This window comes from Neofelis nebulosa, chromosome 8 (genome assembly GCF_028018385.1).
Source record: "Neofelis nebulosa isolate mNeoNeb1 chromosome 8, mNeoNeb1.pri, whole genome shotgun sequence".
NCBI classification, from domain to species: domain Eukaryota; kingdom Metazoa; phylum Chordata; class Mammalia; order Carnivora; family Felidae; genus Neofelis; species Neofelis nebulosa.
The window spans coordinates 60,441,391-60,456,630 of NC_080789.1; the positions used below are offsets into that span (position 1 = coordinate 60,441,391).

General features: G+C 36.3%; 1 protein-coding gene across 1 annotated transcript; it reads left to right on the forward strand.

Moving 5' to 3' along the window:
• The first annotated feature begins 14,288 nt into the window (after positions 1-14,288).
• LOC131519446 (olfactory receptor 6C70-like) lies at positions 14,289-14,933 on the forward strand. The gene has a single exon (XM_058742481.1). The coding sequence runs from the start codon at positions 14,289-14,291 to the stop codon at positions 14,931-14,933; it is 645 nt and encodes a 214-aa protein (XP_058598464.1).
• Positions 14,934-15,240: the final 307 nt, after the last annotated feature.

Here is a 15,240-nt window from a genome sequence, read left to right on the forward strand (position 1 = left end):
TTTTAGAAGGCCTCCTTCCATCCTATTGCTCACATCTGGATAAGGCTATTTAGACTCTACATTCTTAATATGTTATTAAAAAAAAAAGTTCGTCTCTTCCATTCCTACTTTAGATCACTTTGATCTCATATTCGATATGAAGCATTCATACTCTAATTGGACTTCCTGTCTCCTGTTTTGATCATTTTAATTCTCACTGCACCTAGAGTAAGTTCTGAGACACCATCTCAATTCCTATAGACTAGGCTGGCTACATCTCCACCGTATTCCTATATCCATCATCCCTACATCAGAGCTGTATTGAATGACTTATTTACTGTTTGTCATCCTATTAGACCGTGACACCCTTGACAGAGCCCGTCTTATTCTCAGTAGTAGACTCAGATCTTATCACATTTCCTGGAATATAATAGTTTCTCTGTATATTAATTAAACACATAGATATCTACAAAGACCAGGATATATCCTCTACTTATATTTTAAGATTCTACTTGACAGAAGTCCTTTAATTCCTGTGGTTCATATAGAAGATACTACACTAATGTTGAAAGATCTTCCTTCCATATAAGAATTTGTATCATGCTCCCCTAACCCTTCAGTGCCCCATTTTTTGAGTATTAGAATATAGTCTTTCAGGCTGGGCGTTTCATCGACTCTGCCTGGTCAGAGTTCCATGGGACATTTCATTTAAATTCTAATGTAGACCATGTGAAAAAAATAGACATCATAAAAAAATAAGGATGAGGTAATGAGGTCTTTAAAAAGTTCTAGATATGAGCTAATGATAGTTTTCTATAATATTCTATTTACCTGAACTTGTTGCTAGGAAGTCCCTTAATTGTATGGGGTTACTCTTTGATTTTACTGACTATATATAGGGCAAACTACTGAGACTGTAGTTCAGTTAGAATGGACTTAGCATTTCTGTTGTATGGTGTGGTGTGAGATAGCTGGTTTCAACCAAAGCCTGCTTCTGGGTTCCTTCTTTGACAAAACGGTCTTGGATGGACCTATGTAACCAAAAGTAGCATTCAGAATCTCTAGACACTATCAGAGAGGATGAATGCTGAATTATGCCTATGGGCAAAAAACTTTGTCTAAATGCTGTTATTCTATTCTCTTCTGCAGAGGCACACCTGAAACACCTGTAGTAGCTCAAATAAGAAGCACAGAATTGTTACCCAAAACCCACCTTCCTTTCTTCTTCCAGTCATGCTTCCTTCATTCCCTATTGTAGCCTCCAGTAAAAGTCCCTGCTGATCCTGGATATCATCCTAGGATGCAGAATAACCCTTTGCCTTCTATTTACCTGCTTCAGAAACATGCCTCAGAAACATTCTGACAAATTAATTATATTGCAGATGTAACTTACTAATTTTTAACATGCCTAGACATCAAAACTGTTTAAAAAAACAAGATCTTTTTTAGTTGAAGAGATGTATTTGTACAATTGAGATTGCGTGTGTGTGTGTGTGTGAGTGTGTGTATGTGCATGTGTTGGCAATTAGGGCAATAGATACTGCATTATATGCTTATCAAATGTGACCATTTTATTGCTCACATATTTAACCAATTCATAAAGCAGGCTTAGAAACCTCTTCATTTGCTTCCATGATTAATATTCTCGAGAAAGAAATAACATTCAAGAAATGAAATTAATTTCTCATACCCTTATGAACTATCCAAATTTTTAATACACACATGCATTTATAAAAATGAATGTTTGTATATAAATGTGTATATATGGAAATATATATATACACACACACATGCACACACACACACACTTAGGAAAGTGACAGGAAATATTTTAATTACTTTTTCTAATTTCATAATAGAAAAAATTGATTTGCGAAATATGAACATACTTACAGTTTAGTCTCTCATTCAGGCCCCAGTTTTCTTTCCACACAGATCCTCAGTGGAACTCACAATTAAATAAGAATTATCAGTAGTGACATGGATATAATGTAGTCATGCTTTCTCACTGTCACTCAAAGGTAACAGTAGAAACGCATACACAACCTATATCAATTTTTATATCCTTAGGTCTAACATTTATCACAAATTACAGTATCTGCCTAAATTAGAAAAGGAGCTATTTCTGCATAATCTGATTAGCTATATAGAAGGAAAGACTAGTAAACAGGCAAGGAAAACCAGAAATTCTTTGATTTTTGAAAAGTCGATGATGTGACCAATTTTAATGTGGGGTGGTTTCCTTAAAGTTTCACCAAGAAATGATTGAAGATGCTTTACATAGGCAACCTGTTATGTAGGTAAGATCACCTAAGTTAAAAAAAAAACAACAAAAAACAAGTGTCCTTGGTGAGCCTACTTTGAAGTCACTAATGAATGGACAATGTAATTGGTATAGAAAAGTAAAAGAAAACAAAAGCTGACTGATTCACCTAGGAATAGGGACATGTCCTTGGAGATTGGAAGATGCATTAATAACACAAGGTCAGGGTGTATTATCAGTGTATTAAGTCTTTGCCAAAATGATGATCTGAATAATATTATGTTCTTTTGTTCACTTTAATTCACATTTTGTTGACTGCTCATGATATATAGCAATTTTCAAATGTTTATTGGCAATTTATGCTTTATTTATGAGTATAATACTATTCTTTCAATGTTATTTTAACAAAAGTGATACCTTATTCTTTTCTAAGATATTTTTATATATTCAGGATATTAAGTTTATGTATGTCTTAATGTGTTACAAATCCTATTTAATGGTTTGTTATTTAACATTTAATATAATTTAGGGTGTTATTGATATAAAGAAAATTGGGTTAATATGTAGTAAAATATATATCTTTTGTTCTATTATTTTTGAATCTGTTGCCATTACTTGAGAGGCTTTACTGATTCTGATCTTATCATATATTTACTTATATTTTCTTACAGTAGCTTTATGACCTATTTACATTAGCTTCTATAATGTGTCTGGATTATATGAGGATATAAAATTTTCCCCCAAATGATTAAACAGTTTTTTTAATGCCATTTTAGGGGTTGAGAAAGATACAATCTGGGAGAAAAACCTGTGGTAATATTTTGCACATAAAATGCTAATTTTTATCAGTATGTTAATAATGTGTATGTGTATTTTGTATTTTTTAATATTTATTTATTTTTGAGAGAGAGGGAGAGAGAAGGAGTGGGAGAGGGGAAGAGAGAGAGGGGGACACAGAATCTAAGCTGCCAGCACAGAGCCCAATGCGGGGCTCGAACCCATGGACCATGAGATCATGACCTGAGCTGAAGTTGGACATTTAACCATCCGAGCCACCCAGTTGCCCCAGTATGTTAATAATATATTAACTAAGGTTGAAGAATTTGAAAAAACAGCATATCACGAATTGATGTTCAACACTCTTTTCTCCTATGCTAGAAATTTAATGTCAGCATCTTTGCTTACTAAAATAGTTAGTAAAATGTAAAAATTTAAAAAAAGGTGGTTTTAACCAGAAAAGTGGCAATGTAAATAGTGAGATGTAGTTAAATTCCACCAAATAGATGGAACATGAGACTGAATAAGAGAACTTTGGGAATAAGTGTAGAAAGAAGAGAGAAAAGATCAAAAGATTGAATGAACCTTGGGCCAATCCAACATGCAGAAGTCAGAAAAAGAAGGACGGATCCATAGAGAATTTGTCCTTCAAGAAGTGTCCCGTGTCATTTGTAATGTACCGCTTGGTTTTGAACATAATCTGTCAGAATGCTTTCTAGGATCTTTTAAAGGACAAAGCCAGGGTAAAAAACACATGAAGAAATCATTAGTTGACATTGCTGCCTGTAATTCTAATCCAACACTGCTGAATTATTTTCCCATTCATATTTGATTCTTCTACCCCCTTTTTTCTACAGTAAGATTCCTAGTTGTCAACATCAACATATTTATTAATTTTCCCAGTGCTAAAATTTTTACAAGATGAAATCAGAATTTCTCCATCAGTACCACCAGTGATTACAAAGATTCATTTGTTAATTCTTTTACTCTTTAGAACATATCCCATGAGTAGTCAAGGATCAGAGCATGATATTTTAAAGAGTTACACACTAAATTCTTTTTGTTTCTTTGCTTTTTGCCCCGTGGTTTGTTCAATGTAAATTACTGTTACTTCATTTGTTTCTGTTTTGTTCAATTATAATTTTTCCCATAATATGGTCCCTTAAACTTTAAAATATAGTTGAAAAATTAAAATTTTATTTTAAAGGTATACTCAAAAGAGCTTCATGACTTCATTTCATTTCTTGAAAAAGTTTTTTGGATTTATGGTATAAGAATGTCAATTTTTCAATCATGTATCTATTCATTCAAAAAAAGGTTCAGTACTCATATCCTAGCTATGGAATCAGGCATTAGATTATTGATTATTTTCCAAATTCTCATCTATCTATTATCTATCTATATATCTATCTATCATCTATCATCTATTATCTATCTATTCCCATGTATCTTCTATCCATCTAACCATCCATCCATCTATCTATCATCATCATCTATCATTATCTGTCATCTAACTATCCATTAACCTAATTGGAAATATTGCATAATGGTTAAAAAACTACACTTGGAATTAAAGCTCTAATTGCACTCCTGTCTCTATAATTTCTAAACTTGTAATGAGTGTAAGCAAGTAAAATGATTTCCCTAATTCTCAGTTTTTTCAACAACCGAAAAATTCATTATTATGTCTACTTTGCCTCTTATCATGATTACATTGAAAACATATATACAATTAGCATAGTACTTCTGCATAGTATAAATTCAATAAATGATAGGTGCTACAATGATTAGTAACTCTACAAAAAGTTTCAACTTAAAAAAAAACAAGTTTGAACTTAGGTGTACATTGTCAAATCACTGAAGAAAATATTCATTCTCAAATTACGATGTGTAAAACTCTATTTCTTTTCTTAATATTGAACACAATTGCTTGTTAAAAAAGAGATAAGTAGGAGTAGTATTTGAGTTAGGTACCCATATGCTGCTCTTCTAGTGATAGATTTACATGTTCGAAAGAAAACACTCAAAAAGCAATTAATTTAGCACATATTATTATGTATGATCCAAAATAATCTGCTAGTTTACAGCATGATTGTCTTGCTTATTGTCTACATGCTTGTTTTAATGTGGCAACTCAAACAGTTGTCTATCATCATGCTTGAAACAATAAAGACAAAGGCCATCTGGTGTTTTGTAGGCTCTTCTGAGTATTTTTTCATCTTTCTTATTTCTCCTTAGAGACACTCTCCCCTTAGATTTCCTGTAGAAATGTGTTCATTCCTTTTAGATCATTTGAAACTAATAAGTATTTCCCAAGTTTCAAGCTAATCATCTCAGCTATTGTAATCTTCATGAATGATTGCCAAGTGGGATTAGTGGACACACATCTTATAATTTGCATGATTTATTTATTTATTATTTTTTTTGTTACTATTTATTTATTTTTTCTTCAATATATGAAATTTATTGTCAAAATGGCTTCCATACAACACCCAGTGCTCATCCCAAAAGGTGCCCTCCTCAATACCCATCACCCACCCTCCCATCCCTCCCATCCCTCCCACCACCCATCAACCCTCAGTTTGTTCTCAGTTTTTAAGAGTCTCTTATGCTTTGGCTCTCTCCCACTCTAACCTCTTTTTTTTTTTTCCCCTTCCCCTCCCCCATGGGTTTCTGTTAAGTTTCTCAGGATCCACCTAAGAGTGAAAACATATGGTATCTGTCTTTCTCTGTATGGCTTATTTCACTTAGCATCACACTCTCCAGTTCCATCCACGTTGCTACAAAGGGCCATATTTCGTTCTTTCTCATTGCCATGTAGTACTCCATTGTGTATATAAACCACAATTTCTTTATCCATTCATCAGTTGATGGACATTTAGGCTCTTCCCATAATTTGGCTATTGTTGAGAGTGCTGCTATAAACATTGGGGTACTAGTGCCCCTATGCATCAGCACTCCTGTATCCCTTGGGTAAATTCCTAGCAGTGCTATTGCTGGGTCATAGGGTAGGTCTATTTTTAATTTTCTGAGGAACCTCCACACTGTTTTCCAGAGTGGCTGCACCAATGTGCATTCCCACCCACAGTGCAAGAGGGTTCCCGTTTTTCCACATCCTCTCCAGCATCTATAGTGTCCTGATTTGTTCATTTTGGCCACTCTGACTGGCGTGAGGTGATACCTGAGTGTGGTTTTGATTTGTATTTCCCTGATAAGGAGCGACGTTGTGCATCTTTTCATGTGCCTGTTGGCCATCCGGATGTCCTCTTTAGAGAAGTGTCTATTCATGTTTTCTGCCCATTTCTTCACTGGGTTATTTGTTTTTCGGGTGTGGAGTTTGGTGAGCTCTTTATAGATTTTGGATACTAGCCCTTTGTCCGATATGTCATTTGCAAATATCTTTTCCCATTCTGTTGGTTGCCTTTTAGTTTTGTTGATTGTTTCCTTTGCAGTGCAGAAGCTTTTTATCTTCATAAGGTCCCAGTAATTCATTTTTGCTTTTAATTCCCTTGCCTTTGGGGATGTGTCGAGTAAGAGATTGCTATGGCTGAGGTCAGAGAGGTCTTTTCCTGCTTTCTCCTCTAGGGTTTTGATGGTTTCCTGTCTCACATTCAGGTCCTTTATCCATTTTGAGTTTATTTTTGTGAATGGTGTGAGAAAGTGGTCTAGTTTCAATCTTCTGCATGTTGCTGTCCAGTTCTCCCAGCACCATTTGTTAAAGAGGCTGTCTTTTTTCCATTGGATGTTCTTTCCTGCTTTGTCAAAGATGAGTTGGCCATACGTTTGTGGTCTAGTTCTGGGGTTTCTATTCTATTCCATTGGTCTATGTCTCTGTTTTTGTGCCAATACAATGCTGTCTTGATGATGACAGCTTTGTAGTAGAGGCTAAAGTCTGGGATTGTGATGCCTCCTGCTTTGGTCTTCTTCTTCAAAATTACTTTGGCTATTCGGGGCCTTTTGTGGTTCCATATGAATTTTAGGATTGCTTGTTCTAGCTTCGAGAAAAATGCTGGTGCAATTTTGATTGGGATTGCATGGAATGTGTAGATAGCTTTGGGTAGTATTGACATTTTGACAATATTTATTTTTCCAATCCATGAGCAGGGAATGTCTTTTCATTTCTTTATATCTTCTTCAATTACCTTCATAAGCTTTCTATAGTTTTCAGCATACAGATCTTTTACATCTTTGGTTAGATTTATTCCTAGGTATTTTATGCTTCTTGGTGCAATTGTGAATGGGATCAGTTTCTTGATTTGTCTTTCTGTTGCTTCATTGTTAGTGTATAAGAATGTAACTGATTTCTGTACATTGATTTTGTATCCTGCAACTTTGCTAAATTCATGTATCAGTTCTAGCAGACTTTTGGTGGAGTCTATCGGATTTTCCATGTATAATATCATGTCATCTGCAAAAAGTGAAAGCTTGACTTCATCTTTGCCAATTTTGATGCCTTTGATTTCCTTTTGTTGTCTGATTGCTGATGCTAGAACTTCCAACACTATGTTAAACAACAGCAGTGAGAGTGGACATCCCTTTCGTGTTCCTGAACTCAGGGAAAAAGCTCTCAGTTTTTCCCCATTGAGGATGATGTTAGCTGTGGGCTTTTCATAAATGGCTTTTATGATCTTTAAGTATGTTCCTTCTATCCCAACTTTCTCAAGGGTTTTTATTAAGAAAGGGTGCTGGATTTTGTCAAAGGCCTTTTCTGCATCGATTGACAGGATCATATGGTTCTTATCTTTTCTTTTATTAATGTGATGTATCACGTTGATTGATTTGCAAATGTTGAACCAGCCCTGCATCCCAGGAATGAATCCCACTTGATCATGGTGAATAATTCTTTTTATATGCTGTTGAATTCCATTTGCTAGTATCTTATTGAGAATTTTTGCATCCTTATTATCAGGGATATTGGCCTGTAGTTCTCTTTTTTCACTGGGTTTCTGTCTGGTTTGGGAATTAAAGTAATACTGGCTTCATAGAATGAGTCTGGAAGTTTTCCTTCCCTTTCTATTTTTTGGAACAGCTTGAGAAGGATAAGTATTATCTCTGCTTTAAACATCTGGTAGAACTCCCCTGGGAAGCCATCTGGTCCTGGACTCTTATTTGTTGGGAGATTTTTGATAACCGATTCAATTTCTTCGCTGTTGTGGGTCTGTTCAAGCTTTCTATTTCCTCCTGATTGAGTTTTGGAAGAGTGTGGGTGTTTAGGAATTTGTCCATTTCTTCCAGGTTGTCCAGTTTGTTGGCATATAATTTTTCATAGTATTCCCTGATAATTGCTTCTATCTCTGAGGGATTGGTTGTAATAATTCCATTTTCATTCATGATTTTATCTATTTGGGTCATCTCCCTTTTCTTTTTGAGAAGCCTGGCTAGAGGTTTGTCAGTTTTGTTTATTTTTTCAAAAAACCAACTCTTGGTTTCGTTGATCTGCTCTACAGTTTTTTTAGATTCTATATTGTTTATTTCTGCTCTGATCTTTATGATTTCTCTTCTTCTGCTGGGTTTAGGCTGCCTTTGCTGTTCTGCTTCTATTTCCTTTAGGTGTGCTGTTAGATTTTGTATCTGGGATTTTTCTTGTTTCTGGGGATAGGCCTGGATTGCAATGTATTTTCCTCTCAGGACTGCCTTCGCTGCGTCCCAAAGCATTTGGATTGTTGTATTTTCATTTTTGTTTGTTTCCATATATTTTTTGATTTCTTCTCTAATTGCCTGGTTGACCCACTCATTCTTTAGTAGCGTGTTCTTTAACCTCCATGCTTTTGGTTTTTCCAGACTTTTTCCTGTGGTTGATTTCAAGCTTCATAGCATTGTGGTCTGAAAGTATGCATGGTATAATTTCAATTCTTGTATACTTATGAAGGGCTGTTTTGTGACCCAGTATATGACCTATCTTGGAGAATGTTCCATGTGTACTCAAGAAGAAAGTATATTCTGTTGCTTTGGGATGCAGAGTTCTAAATATATCTGTCAAGTCCATCTGATCCAATGTATCATTCAGGGCCCTTGTTTCTTTATTGACCGTGTGTCTAGATGATCTATCCATTTCTGTAAGTGGGGTGTTAAAGGCCCCTGCAATTACCACATTCTTATCAATAAGGTTGCTTATGTTTATGAGTAGTTGTTTTATATATTTGGGGGCTCCCGTATTTGGTGCATAGACATTTATAACTGTTAGCTCTTCCTGATGGATAGACCCTGTAATTATTATATAATACCCTTCTTCATCTCTTGTTACAGCCTTTAATTTAAAGTCTAGTTTGTCTGATATAAGTATGGCTACTCCAGCTTTCTTTTGGCTTCCAGTAGCATGATAAATAGTTCTCCATCCCCTCACTCTCAAGCTGAAGGTGTCCTCAGGTCTAAAATGAGTCTCTTGTAGACAGCAAATAGATGGGTCTTGTTTTTTTATCCATTCTGATAGCCTATGTCTTTTGGTTGGCGCATTTAGTCCATTTACATTCAGTGTTATTATAGAAAGATACGGGTTTAGAGTCATTGTGATGTCTTTATGTTTTATGCTTGTAGCGATGTCACTGGTACTTTGTCTCACAGGATTCCCCTTAGGGTCTCTTGTAGGGCTGGTTTAGTGGTGACAAATTCCTTCAGTTTTTGTTTGTTTGGGAAGACCTTTATCTCTCCTTCTATTCTAAATGAGAGACTTGCTGGATAAAGGATTCTCGGCTGCATATTTTTTCTGTTCATCACACTGAAGATCTCTTGCCATGCCTTTCTGGCTTGCCAAGTTTCAGTAGAGAGATCTGTCACGAGTCTTATCAGTCTCCCTTTATATGTTAGGGCATGTTTATCCCTTGCTGCTTTCAGAATTTTCTCTTTATCCTCTTTATCTCTTTATTCTCTTTATCTCTGTATCCTGCTTTCTCTTTATCCTTGATCCTTGAAGATCGATTCAAGTTACGTCTGAAGGGAGTTCTCTGTGCCTCTTGGATTTCAATGCCTTTTTCCTTCCCCAGTTCAGGGAAGTTCTCAGCTCTAATTTCTTCAAGTACCCCTTCAGCACCTTTCCCTCTCTCTTCCTCCTCTGGGATACCAATTATGCGTATATTATTTCTTTTTAGTGTATCACTTAGTTCTCTAATTTTCCCCTCATACTCCTGGATTTTTTTCTCTCTCTTTCTCTCAGCTTCCTCTTTTTCCATAACTTTATCTTCTAGTTCACCTATTCTCTCCTCTGCCTCTTCAAGCCGAGCCGTCGTGGTTTCCATTTTGTTTTGCATTTCGTTTAAAGCATTTTTCAGCTCCTCGTGACTGTTCCTTAGTCCCTTGATCTCTGTAGCAAGAGATTCTCTGCTGTCCTGTATACTGTTTTCAAGCCCAGCGATTAATTTTATGACTATTATTCTAAATTCACTTTCTGTTATATTATTTAAATCCTTTTTGATCAGTTCATTAGCTGTTGTTATTTCCTGGAGATTCTTCTGAGGGGAATTCTTCCGTTTGGTCATTTTGGATAGTCCCTGGAGTGGTGAGGAAGGGCAGGGCACTTCCCCTGTGCTGTGGTGTATAACTGGAGTTGGTGGGCGGGGCCACAGTCAGACCTGATGTCTGCCCCCAGCTACCTCTGGGGTCACAGTCAGACTGGTGTGTGCCTTCTCTTCCCCTCTCCTAGGGGCGGGATTCACTGTGGGGTGGCATGGCCCGTCTGGGCTACTTGCACACTGCCAGGTTTGTGGTGCTGGGGATCTGGCATATTAGCTGGGGTGAGTAGGGGCAGGAGGGGTAGGCTTAGCTCGCTTCTCCTAGGTGATCCACTTCAGGAGGGGCCCTGTGGCAGCAGGAGGGAGTCAGACCCACTGACGGAGGGTTGGCTCTGCAGAAGCACCACGTTGGGTGTTTGTGCCGAGGGAGCAAGTTCCCTGACAGGAACTGGTTCCCTTTGGGATTTTGGCTGGGGGATGGGCGAGGGAGATGGAGCTGGCGAGCGCCTTTGTTCCCTGCCAAACTGAGCTCTGTCCTCCCGGGGCTCAGCAACTCTCCCTCCCTTTGTCCTCCAGCCTTCCCGCTTTCTGAGCAGAGCTGTTAACTTATGACCTTCCAGACGTTAAGTCGCGCTTGCTGTCGGAACACAGTCCGTCCGGCCCCTCCGCTTTTGCCAGCCAGACTCGGGGGCTCTCCTTGGCCGGCGGGCTGCCCCTCCGCCCCGGCTCCCTCCCGCCAGTCCGTGGGGCGCGCACCGCCTCGCCGCCCTTCCTACCCTCTTCCGTGGGCCTCTCGTCTGCGCTTGGCTCCGGAGACTCCGTTCTGCTAATCCTCTGGCGGTTTTCTGGGTTCTTTAGGCAGGTGTAGGTGGAATCTAAGTGATCAGCAGGACGCGCGGTGAGCCCAGCGTCCTCCTATGCCGCCATCTTCCTCCAATCTCTTTGCATGATATTTAAAAAGAGGAGTTTACAAAAATCTTTATTACCCAGGGCATAGTACCATATGTTTAGATATATTGACAGTGCAGAAAAATCATATTCTTAAAATATTCACACTATATCTCTCTGCTTTGAATCAATATGAGGATATTTTATATTAATTTTTCTGCCTACAAAATTAAATATTGTTTCCCAGTGAGTATGTTTGCCTTTCATTATGGTCGATCCCATAGTAGTTTCCAGAAAAAAAAGACCAACATGTACTGCTTATGGTAAGTAAAATAATGGTGCTTCTTTCAAAAATATAAGAATAATTACAAATACTATGTAAGTTCCATACAGATAAGAAGCAATGATTTAAAAGTGATATTTTGTTATTACTCCTTGCATAAAGCATTATTTATTCCTCATTTTCTAAACCCATAAATACAAGAGCTTGACATTTGATTTATGCACTTGGACCTGCATTTCTAATACTCCAGTGGTATAAACCAGACACTGTACTACAATATTGTAGAGGGATTGAAGAGTATCCTAGTGTTCTCTAGAGAAAGAGTGCCTGAACAACTCTACAAGTCAGTCAAATGTAACAGAGTTGGAGGATATTGTTCTTGGAGAATTGGCTTCACATATGTTAATATGCTTTTTTTAAATAGGAAAAATAGCTCTTTTGGAGGTGCTAATTCTGATGAACACTTTGAGCAATGAAAACTTATCATTGATAATTAGTGGGGTTTGTGAATTTTTTTTTTTGAATTAAAAAAAAAATTTTTTTTAACGTTTATTTATTTTTGAGACAGAGAGAGACACAGCATGAGCGGGGGAGGGGCAGAGAGAGAGGGAGACACAGAATCGGAAGCAGGCTCCAGGCTCTGAGCCATCAGCCCAGAGCCCGACGCGGGGCTCGAACTTGCGGACCGCGAGATCGTGACCTGAGCTGAAGTCGGACGCTTTAACCGACTGAGCCACCCAGGCGCCCCGGTTTGTGAATTTTTATATGAGGTAATTGGCAAAATCATGTAAAAGGAAAAATATTATGTATTCAATAATAAAAAGAATGACTTCAGAACAGGTAAAGATATTGATTGGCAGAATTAAGAAGGGTGTAGTTTGAATATTTTTATTTAAAATAAAGAATACATATGATATGGTTTTTTTTTTCCTCTCTGCCAGTGCTTATGTTCTAAGTTTATTTGGGAATAGCTTACTTATTTAGCAATTATTTAGCAAGTTGATAACAAAGATTTCCTCGGGTTAAGAGGAATGTAAAATGCATCACTAGATTTATTTTAATTGAAATATGCCTCTACAATAAGTAACCAGTTAGTGTTTTGAATTCACAGTACTTTTTATTTTGCTTTTATAAAATAATAAATTAGAGAAGTTTGAAAAAAACATGTTTTTTATGGTTTTTATGGTAGGATGTGTTACTAAGAATGACTGAATTCTTGATGAAAAATATAAATGCCCTATAATTTAACAACTTACTGAAATTCCTTTATTTTTAATTACTATTATTTTTGTATATGTTTGCAGAAATCATACTTTCATGTATCCTATATAGACATTTATAAAAATGGGGTCAATTTGTATAAACTTTTTTGCAATTTTGCATCTAAAGTTACATTTAGAATATTTCTAAAGGGACTATATTCATCAATGTCCTCACTTCAAAATGAAATTATCTGCATGAATAAAATTATTTAAAGAATTGATTATTTTAATATTTAGATCGCTTTCTACTTTTCACTCAAACTACGCCATGACATATGGCTTATATGTAAGATGGAAATTGAATTGCCTTTTGAGAGAGGTAAATATCCCATTATATATTCTCAATATTTTTTTTGCTTTTTAGAAATTTGTGTTTTTTTTCACATTGCTGAACTTGTAATAGTTTCAATTTATTATTTTGAATATTCTTTAAATATTCATTTTTTAAACTTTTTTTAAAAAAAATAAATGTTTATTTATTTTTGAGAATGAGAGAGCAGGGGCAGAGAGAGAGAGGGAGACAAAGAATCTGAAGCAGGCTCCAGGCTCCAAGCTGTCAGCACAGAGCCCCATGTGGGGCTCGAACCTATGAATCCTGAGATCATGACCTGAGCCAAAGTCTCATGCTTAACCGACTGAGCGACCAGGCACCCCTTACGTTATTTTTCTTTTGTCATTTTCTATGTCTTTATCAGTAGTTCATAGAAAAGTTGAAAGAGGTGATAATGGGGCTCTAAGCAAATACAACTTTTAATATGAAATCTAAAATTTCAGAATTTAACTGTAGGTCTTAATTCATTATACTGGCATATTTTATATCTACAAAGTCAATAATTAAAAATGAATGAATGAATTTTGAATCTGGAACCAAGATTGTATTTAATGTATTTAAAGAAATGGATGAATTTGGAATTAGTTACAACTGAGTTGGAAGTTTGTAGGTAAGGGCAAAAAAGTATTATGGATTTTGCAGGTCAATTTTCAAAACCGAGTTGACTTCTATAGTGCTTTTTAAAAATAGTTTCTGTTGCATGGTTCTAGATTGTATCTTTAGCCTCTTAGAGTTTTACCTCATAAGTGGGTATATTTGTGAATATGGAACCTTTTATATATCATTGTCTACGTATAAAGCTAGATAGTATAAAGCTACATATAAAACTCAGATAGTTTCTTATTATTGTACCTTTTTATTTCTAGAATTTGTTTGACATCACAAAAGAGAAATGAAGCACCATACAAAACAGATAAAGTTTATCCTTCTGGGACTGACAGATTATTCTCAGTTAAAGATTGTAATTTTTTTATTTCTACTTCTAAATTACATGTTGAGTATGATAGGCAACTTAACCATCATTGCCCTCACGCTACTGGATTCTCATCTCAAGACCCCAATGTATTTCTTCCTACGTAATTTCTCTTTCCTGGAAATTTCATTCACAAGTGCTTGTTTCCCCAGATTCCTAATCACCATTGTAACCAGAGAAAAGACCATTTCCTATAATGATTGTATATCTCAGTTATTTTTCTACATATTATTGGGGATTATAGAATTTTTCCTTCTGGCAGCTATGTCCTATGACCGCTATGTTGCCATCTGTAAACCTTTGCATTATACATCTATCATGAACAGCAGAATTTGTCATCAGCTTGTACTCAGTTCTTGGGTAACTGAATTCCTGGTCATTTTCCCTCCACTGATCTTAATTCTTAACCTGGATTTCTGTGCCTCAAACATCATTGATCATTTCATTTGTGACATTTCTCCTGTCCTGCAACTTTCTTGCTCAGACACACATTTACTAGAACTGATTGCTTTTTTCTTAGCTGTGATGATCCTCATTGTCACATTGTTCTTAGTAATCCTTTCTTACTCTTATATCATCAAGAAAATTCTAAAATTCCCTTCAATTAAGCAAAAGAAAAAAGCCCTTTCTACCTGCTCTTCTCACATGATTATTGTATCCATCAGTTATGGTAGTTGTATATTTATGTACATAAAGCCATCTGCAAATGAGTTACTTCAAGCAAAGGAGTAGCTGTGCTCAATACTTCAGTTACCCCTTTGTTGAATCCATTCATTTATACTCTGAGAAACAAGTAAGTTAAACAAACCTTCAGAGACATATTTAGAAAGATACTCTGCTTCAGACAAGTAATACTGTTTTTGAAATAATTACTATGAAAACATAAAAAAAACAGTGAACAAAAACTGTTTAGACACTTCTAGTTTAAGAAATGATCTTTTGGCACAAAAACAGACACTCAGATCAATGGAACAGAATAGAGAATAGAGAATAGAGAACCTTTCTTCCCCCTACCCACACCCCCATGTTCATTTGTTTC

Bases quoted from the DNA above. Each gene is read 5' to 3' on its own strand.
- LOC131519446 (XM_058742481.1), top strand. From the start codon at position 14,289: ATGTATTTCTTCCTACGTAATTTCTCTTTCCTGGAAATTTCATTCACA.